The following is a 12,007-nucleotide window of genomic DNA, read 5'->3' on the forward strand; positions in this document are numbered from 1 at the left end:
CAACAAAAATCTCAATTAAAGGGGGTCAACAACTTCAAGAACGAAATAAGAATAAGAACATGGAAAATAAAAGAAAAAGGAGAAACGCCACATGTCACAATCGCAGACGAAGGAATAGAATAAGCAACAAGCATAACCTTGATAGCACATATCTCAAATTGAAAGAATTGACAACCAGTCAAATCATTTTGTGTACATTTTGAGGAATTTTGAAACGAACATACGACCATAGACAACATGCCTGAGACAAGTATAACAAGATATCAAACACGCAACCACAGACAACATGCCTTAAATAACGATGTCCGTTACCCAACCATCTTTTAAATGAATTAAAAAGAAAAAAATAATGGAAAAAACAAAAACTGAAACTATACTTTAAATGAAATATACTAAAGGAAATGATAGTTCCTCTAAATTTTGTGAATACTAGAACACTGACAAGCATCAATCAATCTATCCAACCAACAGCCAACAGCATGTAAATACGGTATAAACGAACTCAGAATCTCAAAATTGACCTCTGCAAGCTTAAAACTAACACTTAAGATGCTGCAAAATCGCCTCAGGGAGACTGAAAAAAAAGAAGACAATCTACGGATTACCTAAACTAAATGGTTTGTAATGATGGAATAGGTTGAAATACACTGTGTTGCAATTGCAGGCAACCGAGTTGAATCACTCTTCATCGTCTTCATCGTCATCGTCATCGTCATCAGCTCCAGCAGCAGAATTCAATGCATTCAAACGCTCGACCAACTTAGCCCTCCTTTCATCATATGTGAGCTTCTTCAGGTTATACCTATCGGACGAACCGCGTAAGTATGGAAAACCAGAAACTAAGATGATAGTTCATTCATGAGAAACAAAGAGAGTTAGCCATTAACCTCTTGTGCTCTTTTGGTGGTTGCTTCACAGTCGTCTTTGCAAGTGGTTCGGTACGAATTGCAGAATGAACTTTTTTCAATAACTCCTCGATGTTGTCGGGCTCGATCCCTTTCTTGATATAATCACTGAATTGAGATTGATACTTCTCCGGCTCATCCTCCATCAAGGACTGAGGAATACAATTCGTGAGTGAACACAATCCTTCATGACTGAATACTAATGTCTATTCTAATTTCACTATGCTCTAATATTAAATTCTGAACGTTTACCCTCATATAGGCTGCGACGTGCCCTCCAAATATGTATTTACGATGAACATCCGCATCTAGCTCCTTGCTGTCCTTTGAAAAACCAGCAAACCTCTTGACACTGTGTGGAACATCCAATCCACCATCTAAAGCTCCCTGTGTGACGTGAAAATTCATAGCTTCAGTCTCCAAAAATACAACAGCTTGATAAAAGATACCAAGAGCCACCGACATTATAAAGAACGCGGATACATGTTAGATAAAGTTTCCCAGTACGAAATATGCAACCTTCCAGATTATGATGCAATCAGTTACTACATCAAACTTAAAAACTTCTCATCGTAGCAGTTAAATTATCACGAATACTGACGCTCAAACGTGGACTGACCAGATGTTAGAACAAAATACAGAAATATGTGCGTCAAACACACCCTTATACATATGTTACATACAAAGAATTGGTTTAACAAGATATATTATTACTCATTTTGTATCCAGCCATGGTTTAAAAAAATAGCTAAAACCACTCATGTAACGTTGACCAAACCGTATAAAACTACCGTAAATAGAAGAAAAAAGACGGATCTTGCAGCTGATATTAAATGGACTAACTAAATATACCTTGAGGGCACCAAAAACACGATTTCCTGTTGTTGTTCGGACTAGACCAACATCAAGGAGGGCTCTGAAAGGCCTTCGGCTATCTGTAGGTTCCACAGAGAAATCCTCTCCAGAAACCTGATTTATAAAACCACTTTCAGTCGGTAAAAGTTTTAATTGAAGGGGCATAAGTCATAACAGAAGAGGTGAACTTCATTTAATTTTGCTTTCAATTTCTCTTTTCTATATGGTGATGGAGGGCGTGGATAGGATACCTCAAGATTACCCACGTACTCATCATCCATCTCAAGCTTCTTCAAGACACGGCGAGCCAAGAGAAGCCCGGTACAATAGGCTAAACAAGTGTCATACACCATTCCAGACAAATGAAGATAAGGACAAGAAGTTAGTAAAAGATCAAAAAACTCAGCCCCCGAGAAACTTACATTGCAAGAGTAGTACCTGCTGCATAATTTGTTAGACCAACATCAAGACCATAATGAGGCAACTCATGAGAATAAGCGGCGGCAAGAACCATGTCACCAGCAATGCTAGAAGATACTACTTGTGCGGTAATATCCTTGTTAGTCTAGATATGAATGTTAAGGTTCCCGTTTCTCAAGTGAACATAACTACAGCTCACCCTTCATAATAAAAAATACTCATAAAAAAGTAATGATAGATAGTAACGGCAAACGTATTCAAAGGTAGTTACAGAAAATTCAGGACTGGAAAATTAAGGAAGACCAAAACCACTCATTGCAAGTTCATCAAGAAATAACTGGAAAATAAAACAAAAGACCACTTGCACTACTTAGACAACTGAATGAGGATACAAATCTAATCACATAGCGGTATTTGGGAGTATTGTACTTGTTCTTGTCTTGATTAATGAGGCGAATCCTGGCCCGATAATCGGTCTTTCCCTCTATACATTATCAGAAGAGAGCACTATCAGAAGCCGACAATTAACTATTCAAATATGATTCATCGTGATAAACAAAAAAGAGATTGGAAATACCTCTTCTTCTCTTGTATTTGACCTGGTAGCGTTTGAAGTACGCTTTCGTCTTTTGAGCTTTTGCGAAAGCCTGCAAAAAACAATTATTAAATCACGTCGATTACTCGGAGCAATAATGATACGAACGCTGATAACAAAATTAAGAGAAACGACGGCAGTAACTTGCCTCAATCATTCCCAAAAACGTTTGAAGGTCTCAAACATCTTAAGGACAATTCACATAGAACTATATATACGACTTGGAATTCCTATATACTTGAATTAAAAACTCAGAAACAAAAATTGTAAATGAGTAACAATATTTTCGAAAACAACTCAATTAAACTACGGCACATATCAATTCAATGCATGTAATTCCCGAAATGAAAGCAAATGCAGCGTTCAGATCCTCGTGAAATTTGTTTAAGAACGGAAAATGAGTATGCAATGCAGCTAACTTCTGTACCATTGTCTTGGCTGAAAGCCAAAATTCATCTGAGATTCAAGAACGCTATAAAATGAAGAGAATAATCATTAGAAGTTGAGCATAAACTCACCATCTCCGAAGCTGAGGCCTGAAGTAAACTGAGAGAACGAGCGACGCGGACACGACCGAAGCAATCAGAGGAGTTTTTCGGGCGAAGGATCTTCTATTTATATAAACCCTAAGGCGACGTGATCAACGGCTCAGATCGTTCCGATTTTTTTTTTCTTTTTACTACACTGTTGGAGTAAATTATTTATTGACAGTTGGAGCTGTTTTATTGGTTGAATTATAAAATTAATTTATGAACTTTTAAAAATGCCTAAATTCCACAAATTTCTTTTTTTTTTTCTATTAATTTTTAATTTTGTGTCGTCTCTAATAAATTTTAAATCATAAAAATATTATTTTATCTTATTCCGAGCTTAATAAACTCACCCTGGTTGTAAGCACGCAAATCACACACCTTGAAACATAGCCCGTCTCGACTTTGCCCTCGTCGATCATGGCTAAGGTAGACCTTTAGACTTTTTAGCCCGCGACATGTCTTGCTAATGTTAAAGTGAACCTCGGAATAGGTTATTTCAACATTATAGGCTCGAGTTTTCCCTTGGCCTTAGCGTAGTTTAGGTTCGAGCTTAGTGTGTTTAACTAGCAGGCAATTTTCATGTTGGCAAGTTAAATGGTTGTAAGCCATCTCGTAGTTTAGGTTCGACCTTTGGACTTTTTTTACCTTATTTTCTCTTGTAATCAACACGAGCGTGACTCGATTAATCAATCAAAGGTTAGGGTTACATTTTTCAGTTTCGAAAAAAAATTATTCTCTCATGTTACAAAATCACAGTCCATTAAAATTAAATTTCAATGATATATAACATCGGAATCAAATGTTATTAGAGATGCCCGACTCCTCGGGGACCCATATTGAACAGGGTAAAAAGTCATCGTTTAAATGAAGAAGGAACGAATTCGTTAGCTAAATGGGTCGGGAACCCAGCTCTGAGATTCAACACGTTGAAAAACGTGAACAAAATAATTTAAAAAATATATTATTTAACTAAATTGACTACTCATGTTATTAAATATAATCTGATTTTAGGATTCTTCTATTTTATTTTAAATATTTCATTGTTTTTTTTTTAGTATATATAAAAAGTTTAGAAAAAAATAATATGAAAATAAAATTAATTATTTTTTTTTTTTAAATGAATGCAAATAATAAATTAACTTTTTTTTTTTTTTTTTTTTTTGCAAATTTTATCCCTGTCGTGGGGAACGCTGTGTTCTCTGTAAATCATCAGAGGATAAAATATAACTTTACAACAATAAAGGAAGAAGAAGAAGAAGAAGAAGAAGAACAAGGAATAAGGGCTGCGGCAACGTTTAGGAGGAGGGACGATCAGATCAGATCGATTCATTTTTTGTTCAAGTTTGATCTAAATTAAGCTCTAGGGCTTTGATTTTTTCACATTCGGTGGTAAAAAAGGCAATCGATTTGATACCGGACGCAATTTTAATGGACGACGGAGGAGCTTCTCAGCCGGACGACGCCGTCATGTCGGAGGCGGCGGCTATACCGTCGCAGCATGACCCGGCGGCGCACCAGCCGCCGTCGATGGGGATGGAAAATATTCCGGCGACTTTGAGCCATGGAGGGAGATTTATTCAGTACAATATCTTTGGTAACATCTTTGAAGTTACGGCTAAGTACAAGCCTCCCATTATGCCTATTGGCAAAGGCGCTTATGGCATCGTCTGGTCTGTACGATCCATCTTCTGTGTGTTTTTTTTTTCTTCTTTCCCCCAATCTTTTGAAGTTCTGATTGTTGTAGTGTAATTGTTTGCTGTTGTTGATTTGGGGGAATGCGCGTTGATTGTTCAGTTCTGCTCTAAATTCCGAGACAAACGAGCACGTGGCGATCAAGAAGATTGCTAATGCGTTTGACAACAAGATCGATGCTAAGAGAACTCTTCGCGAGATCAAGCTTCTTCGGCACATGGATCATGAAAACGTCAGTGAGTGATTATAAGATATTGCGGAATGTTGTTTCTTTCACCTTTTCATCGTCTTTGATTATCTAGAAAGCTGGAAGAGTAGAAATTTGCATTTTCTGTACATTGGTTGAAGTTCTTGCCTAATTAGTAAATTGCATTTTTTGTCTCTCTCTGAATTAACCGAAACTGGCATCATTTCCATTTTCATTTCTTCATCTGCTCCATGTGTAGAAAGAATTATTCTTGGAGAGTCCGTGACAAAGCAATAATTTCGAAACATACCCAAAAAAGAAAAAAAGATGAAGAATTCCTTTACAATATTGGGCTTTTTGGCAAGAATGTTTTTTCCTGCATTGAGTCTACACTTTTATGTCACAATCAACGATCATTTTACAAGGAAAAAACACATTATGCTGTCCCTAAGTCTGAATTGAAAATTAGAACTCCTAAAATATATAAGTTACTAGGTGACAAGCCTTTTCATACTGAAACCTCACTGGTTTTTCTATAAACTCATGTGTAGCATGAGAGTACTTTATTATTATACTGCATTAAGAAAAGTTGTCTCTTTTCTCACTACTGGGAAACAAGATTTTCGCCATGGATAATGAAGGTGTAAGAGAAATAGGAAAAACAGGTAGAAAGAGACTTGACTAATGTTGGATTTCATTGTGAATTGGTATGAAAAGGGCAGAGGAAAGGTGAAACTCCTTCTGCCTTTGTTACAGGGAGAGTCTGTAATCTCCACAGTGAGTCAAAAACCAATTAAGTTCTTTCCTTGCCTTTCCTGCTATTTTATTACAAACACTCATTGGGACTGACTGGTTCTTTTGCTAATGTCCAAGAAGCTCTAAGTGCGTATTCTCTTGTTGCTTCAATCAAATTTTAAAATGCCCTTCCTTCTTCTTCCTGACTTATCTAGCTCCGTTTTCAGCCTTTTATCAACTCTCCATGCTTAATTTTAAAACCGCTAGTGACATTATACTTGTCTCCTTGAATGAAGAAGAAGAAGGAAAAAAAGGGCTAGTAGGCTTCCAACATCCTTTGTCTGACAGAGAGGCATTGGAAGTCACCAGTCTTCTTTCTCTTCTTCAAAACCAGCATATGATTCTAGGGAGAAACGATGTTAGGTTTTGGACCCCGATTCTTCTAGGGGCTTCTCTTGCCATTCTTTTTTTTCTTATTTTATCTTCTCATTCTCCTTCCCTTGTTGCCTTGATGTTCTCCTCTCTGGAAAGTTAAAATTCCAAAGAAGGTTATGATGTTTGCATGATAGGTTTTACATAGGAGACTTAAGACTTTGGATCGTGTTCAAAGGCATTCTTCCCATGTTTTGTTCCTGCATGTGCACTGTTTGTAGGAGACACGAGGAGGGCCTGAATCATTTGTTATGAGGTTACCAATTTGCTCACTACCTTTAGAGCTATGTCATTAGATGTATGTTGGGTTTGGAACAGAGATGGTAGGGCTCTGCCGGAGGTGGTGCTTTTGAGTTCTCCCTTCTAGAGAAGAGTAAAGCTCCGTGATAGGCTAGCTTCATTATAGTCTTGTGTGTGGGTTTGGATTGAGTGGAATAACAGAATTTAAGAGGGGTGGAGAAGTCGAGGGAGGAATTTTGAGAGATGACTAGGTTTAATGCCTTTTCATAGGCGTAGTAACTAGGTCTTTTTGTAATTAAAGATTGGATCCCTTTTCTGTGGTTAGGATTGTACTCCTTTCTTTTGTGTATTTTTGTATATTCTTTCATTTCTCGTAATGAAAATGTGGTTTCTTATATAAATTTATGTGCATATATATGATTTCTTAGAGTTAAAAAGGAATTGAATGAGAAAGTACAAAGTGGAAAGAGAAGGGAAAAAACATAATACTAAAAAAACTTTTTTTTTTTTGTTATATTATAAACTTTGTGTGGATTCTCATCCAAGGCTGTAGTTACTGAGATAAAGATCACCAACCATCTACACTTAAAAGAACTCAATTGGATTGTATAATATCTCGTTTGCATGAATTCATAACATGATAATAATTCATAGGAATTGTAAAATTATCAAGGATAAACTGCAAATTAAGTCATATCATCTACACGTTGTCTTATTGGTGTTATAATCTCTGAAATGTTTACAATTTAGGTCGAGTACATTGGAATTTGATCTATTCTATTTTTCTCTAAACTCTATGCACTATTTTCTCAGCTTGGTTGTAGTTTCTATACTCGCACAATAATGATCTGAAAGTTATGTACCTTACACCAAATTGAATTATTGTACAATTATATATGATGTCTTAAGTTAAGGGCATTCCACATAGAATGAGACAAGTTATTGTGTTTTTTTTATTTTGGTTTAATTGTACTACTGATGATGGTGGTTCAGGTTGTTGCAATTAGGGATATCATACCTCCGCCTCTAAGGGAAACATTTAATGATGTTTATATAGCATATGAGCTGATGGATACCGACCTTCATCAAATAATTCGTTCAAACCAAGCATTATCAGAGGAGCATTGTCAGGTTACATTCTGTATATGTCCTTGTTGGTGGATTACATCTGCATTTTAAAATTTATTCAGATGTCAACCCTCTGGGTCATTTGGAACGTATGCATTCCTCCCATCATTTTTAGAATGTCTTCAGAAGCATTTATGAAGTAAGTTAGGAGGCTAAGATTAATGTAGAATAATCTTATTTGGTTGGCAACAGGATTGTTACCATGCTTCTTCATAATCCTGAGCTAGCTTTAGAAGATCGAAACAAGCTACTCTTTGTAGGGTGGCATAAGTCCTGTTTCAGATGAGGTTATCACAAAGATGGTTGGAGGTTAATGGAAATTACTGTAGTACGTTATTTTTGTGGATAGGAGACTGTTGTATGTTATGATGAGTGTCATTGGTTGAAAGTTCCAACATTTTTTTATTACTCCCTCTCTCACTCTCTGTTTATTCTTGATCTTAGGTTTTTGGTGGGTGCCTAGTCCTCCTCTACCTCGCAACAATGCCCTGTTTCTATATTTTCCGCTCAGTGGCTTCGGGTCTTTGTTTTGTTTGTGATATTTTATGAATTTGTATTTTTTGCTTATGTTTGTTGGTTTGATGAAAACCGTCTTTTTTTACTTAAAGGCTTTATAGTGCAAGTGGTCATTTAATCTTCCTTTCTTCTAATCAGCTATTTTAGTGAAAAGTGTGGCGATGTATATTTTCTTGCCAAAATTAATTGGTGATAATCTTGTGATATCATACGTTCTTCTTTGCGTAGGGATATGGATGGTATTTGCGAAATTTCATGCTTTGTGTTTTCAACAAATGCGCTCAAGTATAATTCCATTGATGTTGGGATTAAAGAATGAAACTTGGGAACTTTTGGCATTGGATCTTTCAAGACTTATAACTTTGTGGTTGGGCAGATGTTGATATTGAAGACTAATAACCTAGTGTTAAACATGCATGGAATTTTTTTGTGCCTTCATACTCGATCCAATCATGCTTATAAAGCAGCCTGTGACCATGTTGAACATCCTATAGTGAGATATTACCATTAGTTTCTATTTCTACATAAAATAATTACTGTCTTTATGCATCGTGCAGTATTTCCTGTACCAGATTCTTCGAGGATTGAAGTACATACATTCAGCAAATGTTCTGCACAGAGATTTGAAGCCTTCCAATCTGTTATTAAATGCCAACTGTGACCTGAAAATATGTGATTTTGGACTTGCTCGTGTTACTTCTGAAACCGACTTTATGACAGAATATGTGGTTACAAGATGGTACCGCGCGCCAGAGCTCTTACTTAATTCATCTGACTACACAGCAGCTATCGATGTCTGGTCTGTTGGTTGTATTTTTATGGAACTGATGGATCGGAAGCCCTTGTTTCCTGGTCGAGATCATGTGCATCAGTTACGCTTGCTTTTGGAGGTACTTTCAGTCTCTCTTGATACTCTTCATGATTTGGTTCACTACACTAACATAATCATATCTCTGTCACCTCATCAGAGAAAGTTGATTTCAATGATATATTTTCTTTTATATGAATAAAAAAAAAAAAAAAGAGAGAAAATCAATATGCTTTTGTGTGTTGCCGATTCGATTGAAGCAGGTGCTACATGCTTACTTTTACATTCCAATCTTTTAGTTTTTAATTTTGACAGTTTGGTTTCGTCTTCGCAAACAATTCGTGTTCTCAGTGGTAACCATTTGTTTACTGGTTTAGTCTGCTCTGCTCTATCATGCAGCTGATTGGCACTCCATCAGAGGCTGAACTCGGTTTCTTGAACGAGAATGCTAAAAGATACATACGCCAACTTCCTTATTACCATCGGCAGTCATTTACTGGAAAGTTTCCACATGTCCATCCTGCAGCCATTGATCTGGTGGAGAAGATGTTAACATTTGATCCAGGACAGAGAATTACCGGTGAGTTACTATTGCAATTGCTTGCAGTCTTGTTAAGTTCCTATCCTGTTGTCTGATAATAGGGCAATAATAATTCATCAATCTCTTCAACGAAATATAAATCCTAACTGATTGATTTCCTCGTTCGGGTGCTTGTCTGTTTGAATTGTCTGATTTCTGAACTATGTAGATGACCATTCTCGGTTAGTTCACCCCGTTGCTTCGAACATATTCTCTCTTTGGTTAGTTCACCATTGTCTGATTTCAAACTATCAAGAACATCATGTAACCTGTGACCTGTCTCTGCATGGCGGCAGATATGCCAACATTTGGTTCTTCTAATAACCATTCTTACTGATAGGCTCTGTCTACGAACATCTGTGTATGTTTTTGCAGTTGAAGATGCTCTAGCTCATCCTTATTTGACATCATTGCATGACATTAGTGATGAGCCTGTCTGCCTGACTCCCTTCAGCTTTGATTTCGAGCAGCATGCACTTACGGAGGAACAGATGAAAGAGCTGATCTATCGAGAGGCGCTTGCATTCAACCCCGAGTATTATCAGCAATAATGAGCTATGTTATTAACTGGAGGATTGTTTGATCTGTATGGTCCCTTTATTCTGTACGTTCATTATTAATTCCTTTGTGTATATTAACTGCATTCACGACTGAATTGGCTTTTGAATCAAATTTGTCTGAGTATGGCCAGAATCAGGACTGGAAGAATCTTCATAAAGTTGTATCTGCTGCCTTTTCTACTACTCGTCATGCTGTTCTTTAATTTAATCTTGCTTGTTCATTTGGAGTTTTTGGATGTGGGATCACTTTACCTGAACTTTGTACCAGGTGCCTTAATTCATGGACTGATACAGCTGGATTTTCGAAACAGGCTTCTGAAAACGCAAGGAATTTGTGGTTTAGACTATTAGTTCTCTGCTAAACTGACCATTTTCCATCCTCATTGTTGACATTGTAGATTGATTGTTGCCAATTTTTCTTGAATTGAAGTCTTTGATCCTTGAAGGTGATCGGCAGTGAAGCCAACGACACCAGGTTCTCATCGACGCTAAAACTTATCGTTGCTCGAGCTATCTTGATCATCATCTACCTTGTTTGCAGGTTGTTTGTTGCAATTGTTCTTAAACTGAAGTCTTGGATTCTTGGGGGTGATCGGCAGTGAAGCCAATGACACTAGGTTCATATCAATGATAAGTTTATCGTGGCTCGAGTTGCCTTGATCACCATCTACCTTGTTTGCGAGTTGTTTGTTGTCAATTGTTCTTAAACTAAAGTCTTGGATTCTTGGGGATGATCGGCAGTGAAGCCAATGGCACTAGGTTCACATCGATGATAAGTTTATCGTGACTCGTGTTACCTTGATCACCATCTACCTTGTTTGAGAGTTGTTTGTTGTCGATTGTTCTTAAACTAAAGTCTTGGATTCTAGGGGGTGATCGGCAGTTCACATTGATGATAAGTTTATCGTGGCTCGAGTTGCCTTGATCACCATCTACCTTGTTTGCAGGTTGTTTGTTGTCAATTATTCTTAAATTGAAGTCTTCGATCCATGGGCGCGATGGGCAGTGAAGCCAATGACACCAGTTCACATCGACAATAAAACTTATCATAGCTTGACTTACCCTGATCACCATCTAACTTGTTTGTCGATTCGAATTCATGCTTGTTCCATTGTTGCAACTGAAACCATCGAGGCAAGTCTCTACCATGACAAGGATACAGTGGAGCTCTCATTTTTGAGTTGATGACAAACTCAATTCTAATGAGCTTTGCAATGTGTTGATGGTGATTATGGTGATTGAAATACGCAATTAATTTTAATCTTTCCAAATCACAAACGGTGAAAAGTAAAAAGATTTTAATTAATATATTTAAACACGTGCTAAGAGGTCACTAACAAGTTAGATTTATGTTCGTTGATATATCTATGTATTCAAATTAATATCTCGATTTAATTTTATGAAATCGTGAATTTTTAATACAAATTAACATTAAATATTAAGAATTTTATAAGATGAAACACTAAATTATTGGCTAAGATTTTCATTAAAAAAATATAAAATAAAGGTGGCTTTGTCCTGATATTACTTGTTCCATTTAATTTCAATCTCTTAGCTGTTTGTGTTAAATTATATTATATATTATCTTTATTATTTAAAAATGTCAAATCATTAATTTTTATATGAACAAAGACAAATCGATAACTGTCCACCACAATATTCCTTTTTCTGACAAGTTTTTAATTTTTAATTTTTTTTAATAAAAATTTAGAGTTTATTTCTTATTTATAATATTTTAAAATTTTATGTGAAATTTTGAAAACTAAAAATAAAAAGATATTTATATATATAAAAAAAAAATTGACCAGCAACAATTTTTCG

General features: G+C 36.3%; 2 protein-coding genes across 3 annotated transcripts; one reads left to right on the plus strand and one right to left on the minus strand.

Annotated features, from left to right (window-relative positions):
- Window positions 1-390: 390 nt before the first annotated feature.
- Window positions 391-3,430, minus strand: LOC111805997 (large ribosomal subunit protein uL18). Its single transcript, XM_023691314.2, has 9 exons — window positions 3,294-3,430; window positions 2,758-2,827; window positions 2,573-2,664; window positions 2,199-2,325; window positions 2,012-2,091; window positions 1,758-1,874; window positions 1,158-1,292; window positions 888-1,057; window positions 391-802 (listed from the first exon to the last, which is right to left on the minus strand). The coding sequence occupies exons 1-9, from the start codon at window positions 3,294-3,296 to the stop codon at window positions 679-681; spliced, it is 918 nt and encodes a 305-aa protein (XP_023547082.2). The 5' UTR covers window positions 3,297-3,430; the 3' UTR covers window positions 391-678.
- Window positions 3,431-4,491: 1,061 nt separating this feature from the next.
- On the plus strand, window positions 4,492-10,369 carry LOC111805995 (mitogen-activated protein kinase homolog MMK1). 2 transcript variants are annotated; one of them, XM_023691312.2, is made up of 6 exons: window positions 4,494-4,978; window positions 5,103-5,232; window positions 7,588-7,725; window positions 8,796-9,128; window positions 9,446-9,626; window positions 10,002-10,369. In XM_023691312.2, the coding sequence occupies exons 1-6, from the start codon at window positions 4,737-4,739 to the stop codon at window positions 10,175-10,177; spliced, it is 1,200 nt and encodes a 399-aa protein (XP_023547080.1). In that variant the 5' UTR covers window positions 4,494-4,736; the 3' UTR covers window positions 10,178-10,369. The 2 variants fall into 2 exon arrangements, with proteins under 2 accessions (XP_023547081.1, XP_023547080.1); XM_023691313.2 differs by lacking the exon at window positions 7,588-7,725 and having other exon boundaries at window positions 4,492-4,978.
- The last annotated feature ends 1,638 nt before the right edge of the window (window positions 10,370-12,007 follow it).

The sequence above is a fragment of the Cucurbita pepo genome, chromosome 11 (genome assembly GCF_057944985.1).
Source record: "Cucurbita pepo subsp. pepo isolate OVF chromosome 11, ASM5794498v1, whole genome shotgun sequence".
Taxonomy (NCBI): domain Eukaryota; kingdom Viridiplantae; phylum Streptophyta; class Magnoliopsida; order Cucurbitales; family Cucurbitaceae; genus Cucurbita; species Cucurbita pepo.

Coding starts and splice junctions, on each gene's coding strand:
- LOC111805997 (XM_023691314.2), bottom strand. Junction 2,092..2,198: donor TCTAACAAATTATGCAGCAG/GTACTACTCTTG, acceptor ACACTTGTTTAG/CCTATTGTACCGGGCTTCTC. Junction 1,875..2,011: donor AGTACGTGGGTAATCTTGAG/GTATCCTATCCA, acceptor TTTATAAATCAG/GTTTCTGGAGAGGATTTCTC.
- LOC111805995 (XM_023691312.2), top strand. CDS start 4,737: ATGGACGACGGAGGAGCTTCTCAGCCGGACGACGCCGTCATGTCGGAG. Junction 7,726..8,795: donor TATCAGAGGAGCATTGTCAG/GTTACATTCTGT, acceptor TGCATCGTGCAG/TATTTCCTGTACCAGATTCT. Junction 9,129..9,445: donor AGTTACGCTTGCTTTTGGAG/GTACTTTCAGTC, acceptor TCTATCATGCAG/CTGATTGGCACTCCATCAGA.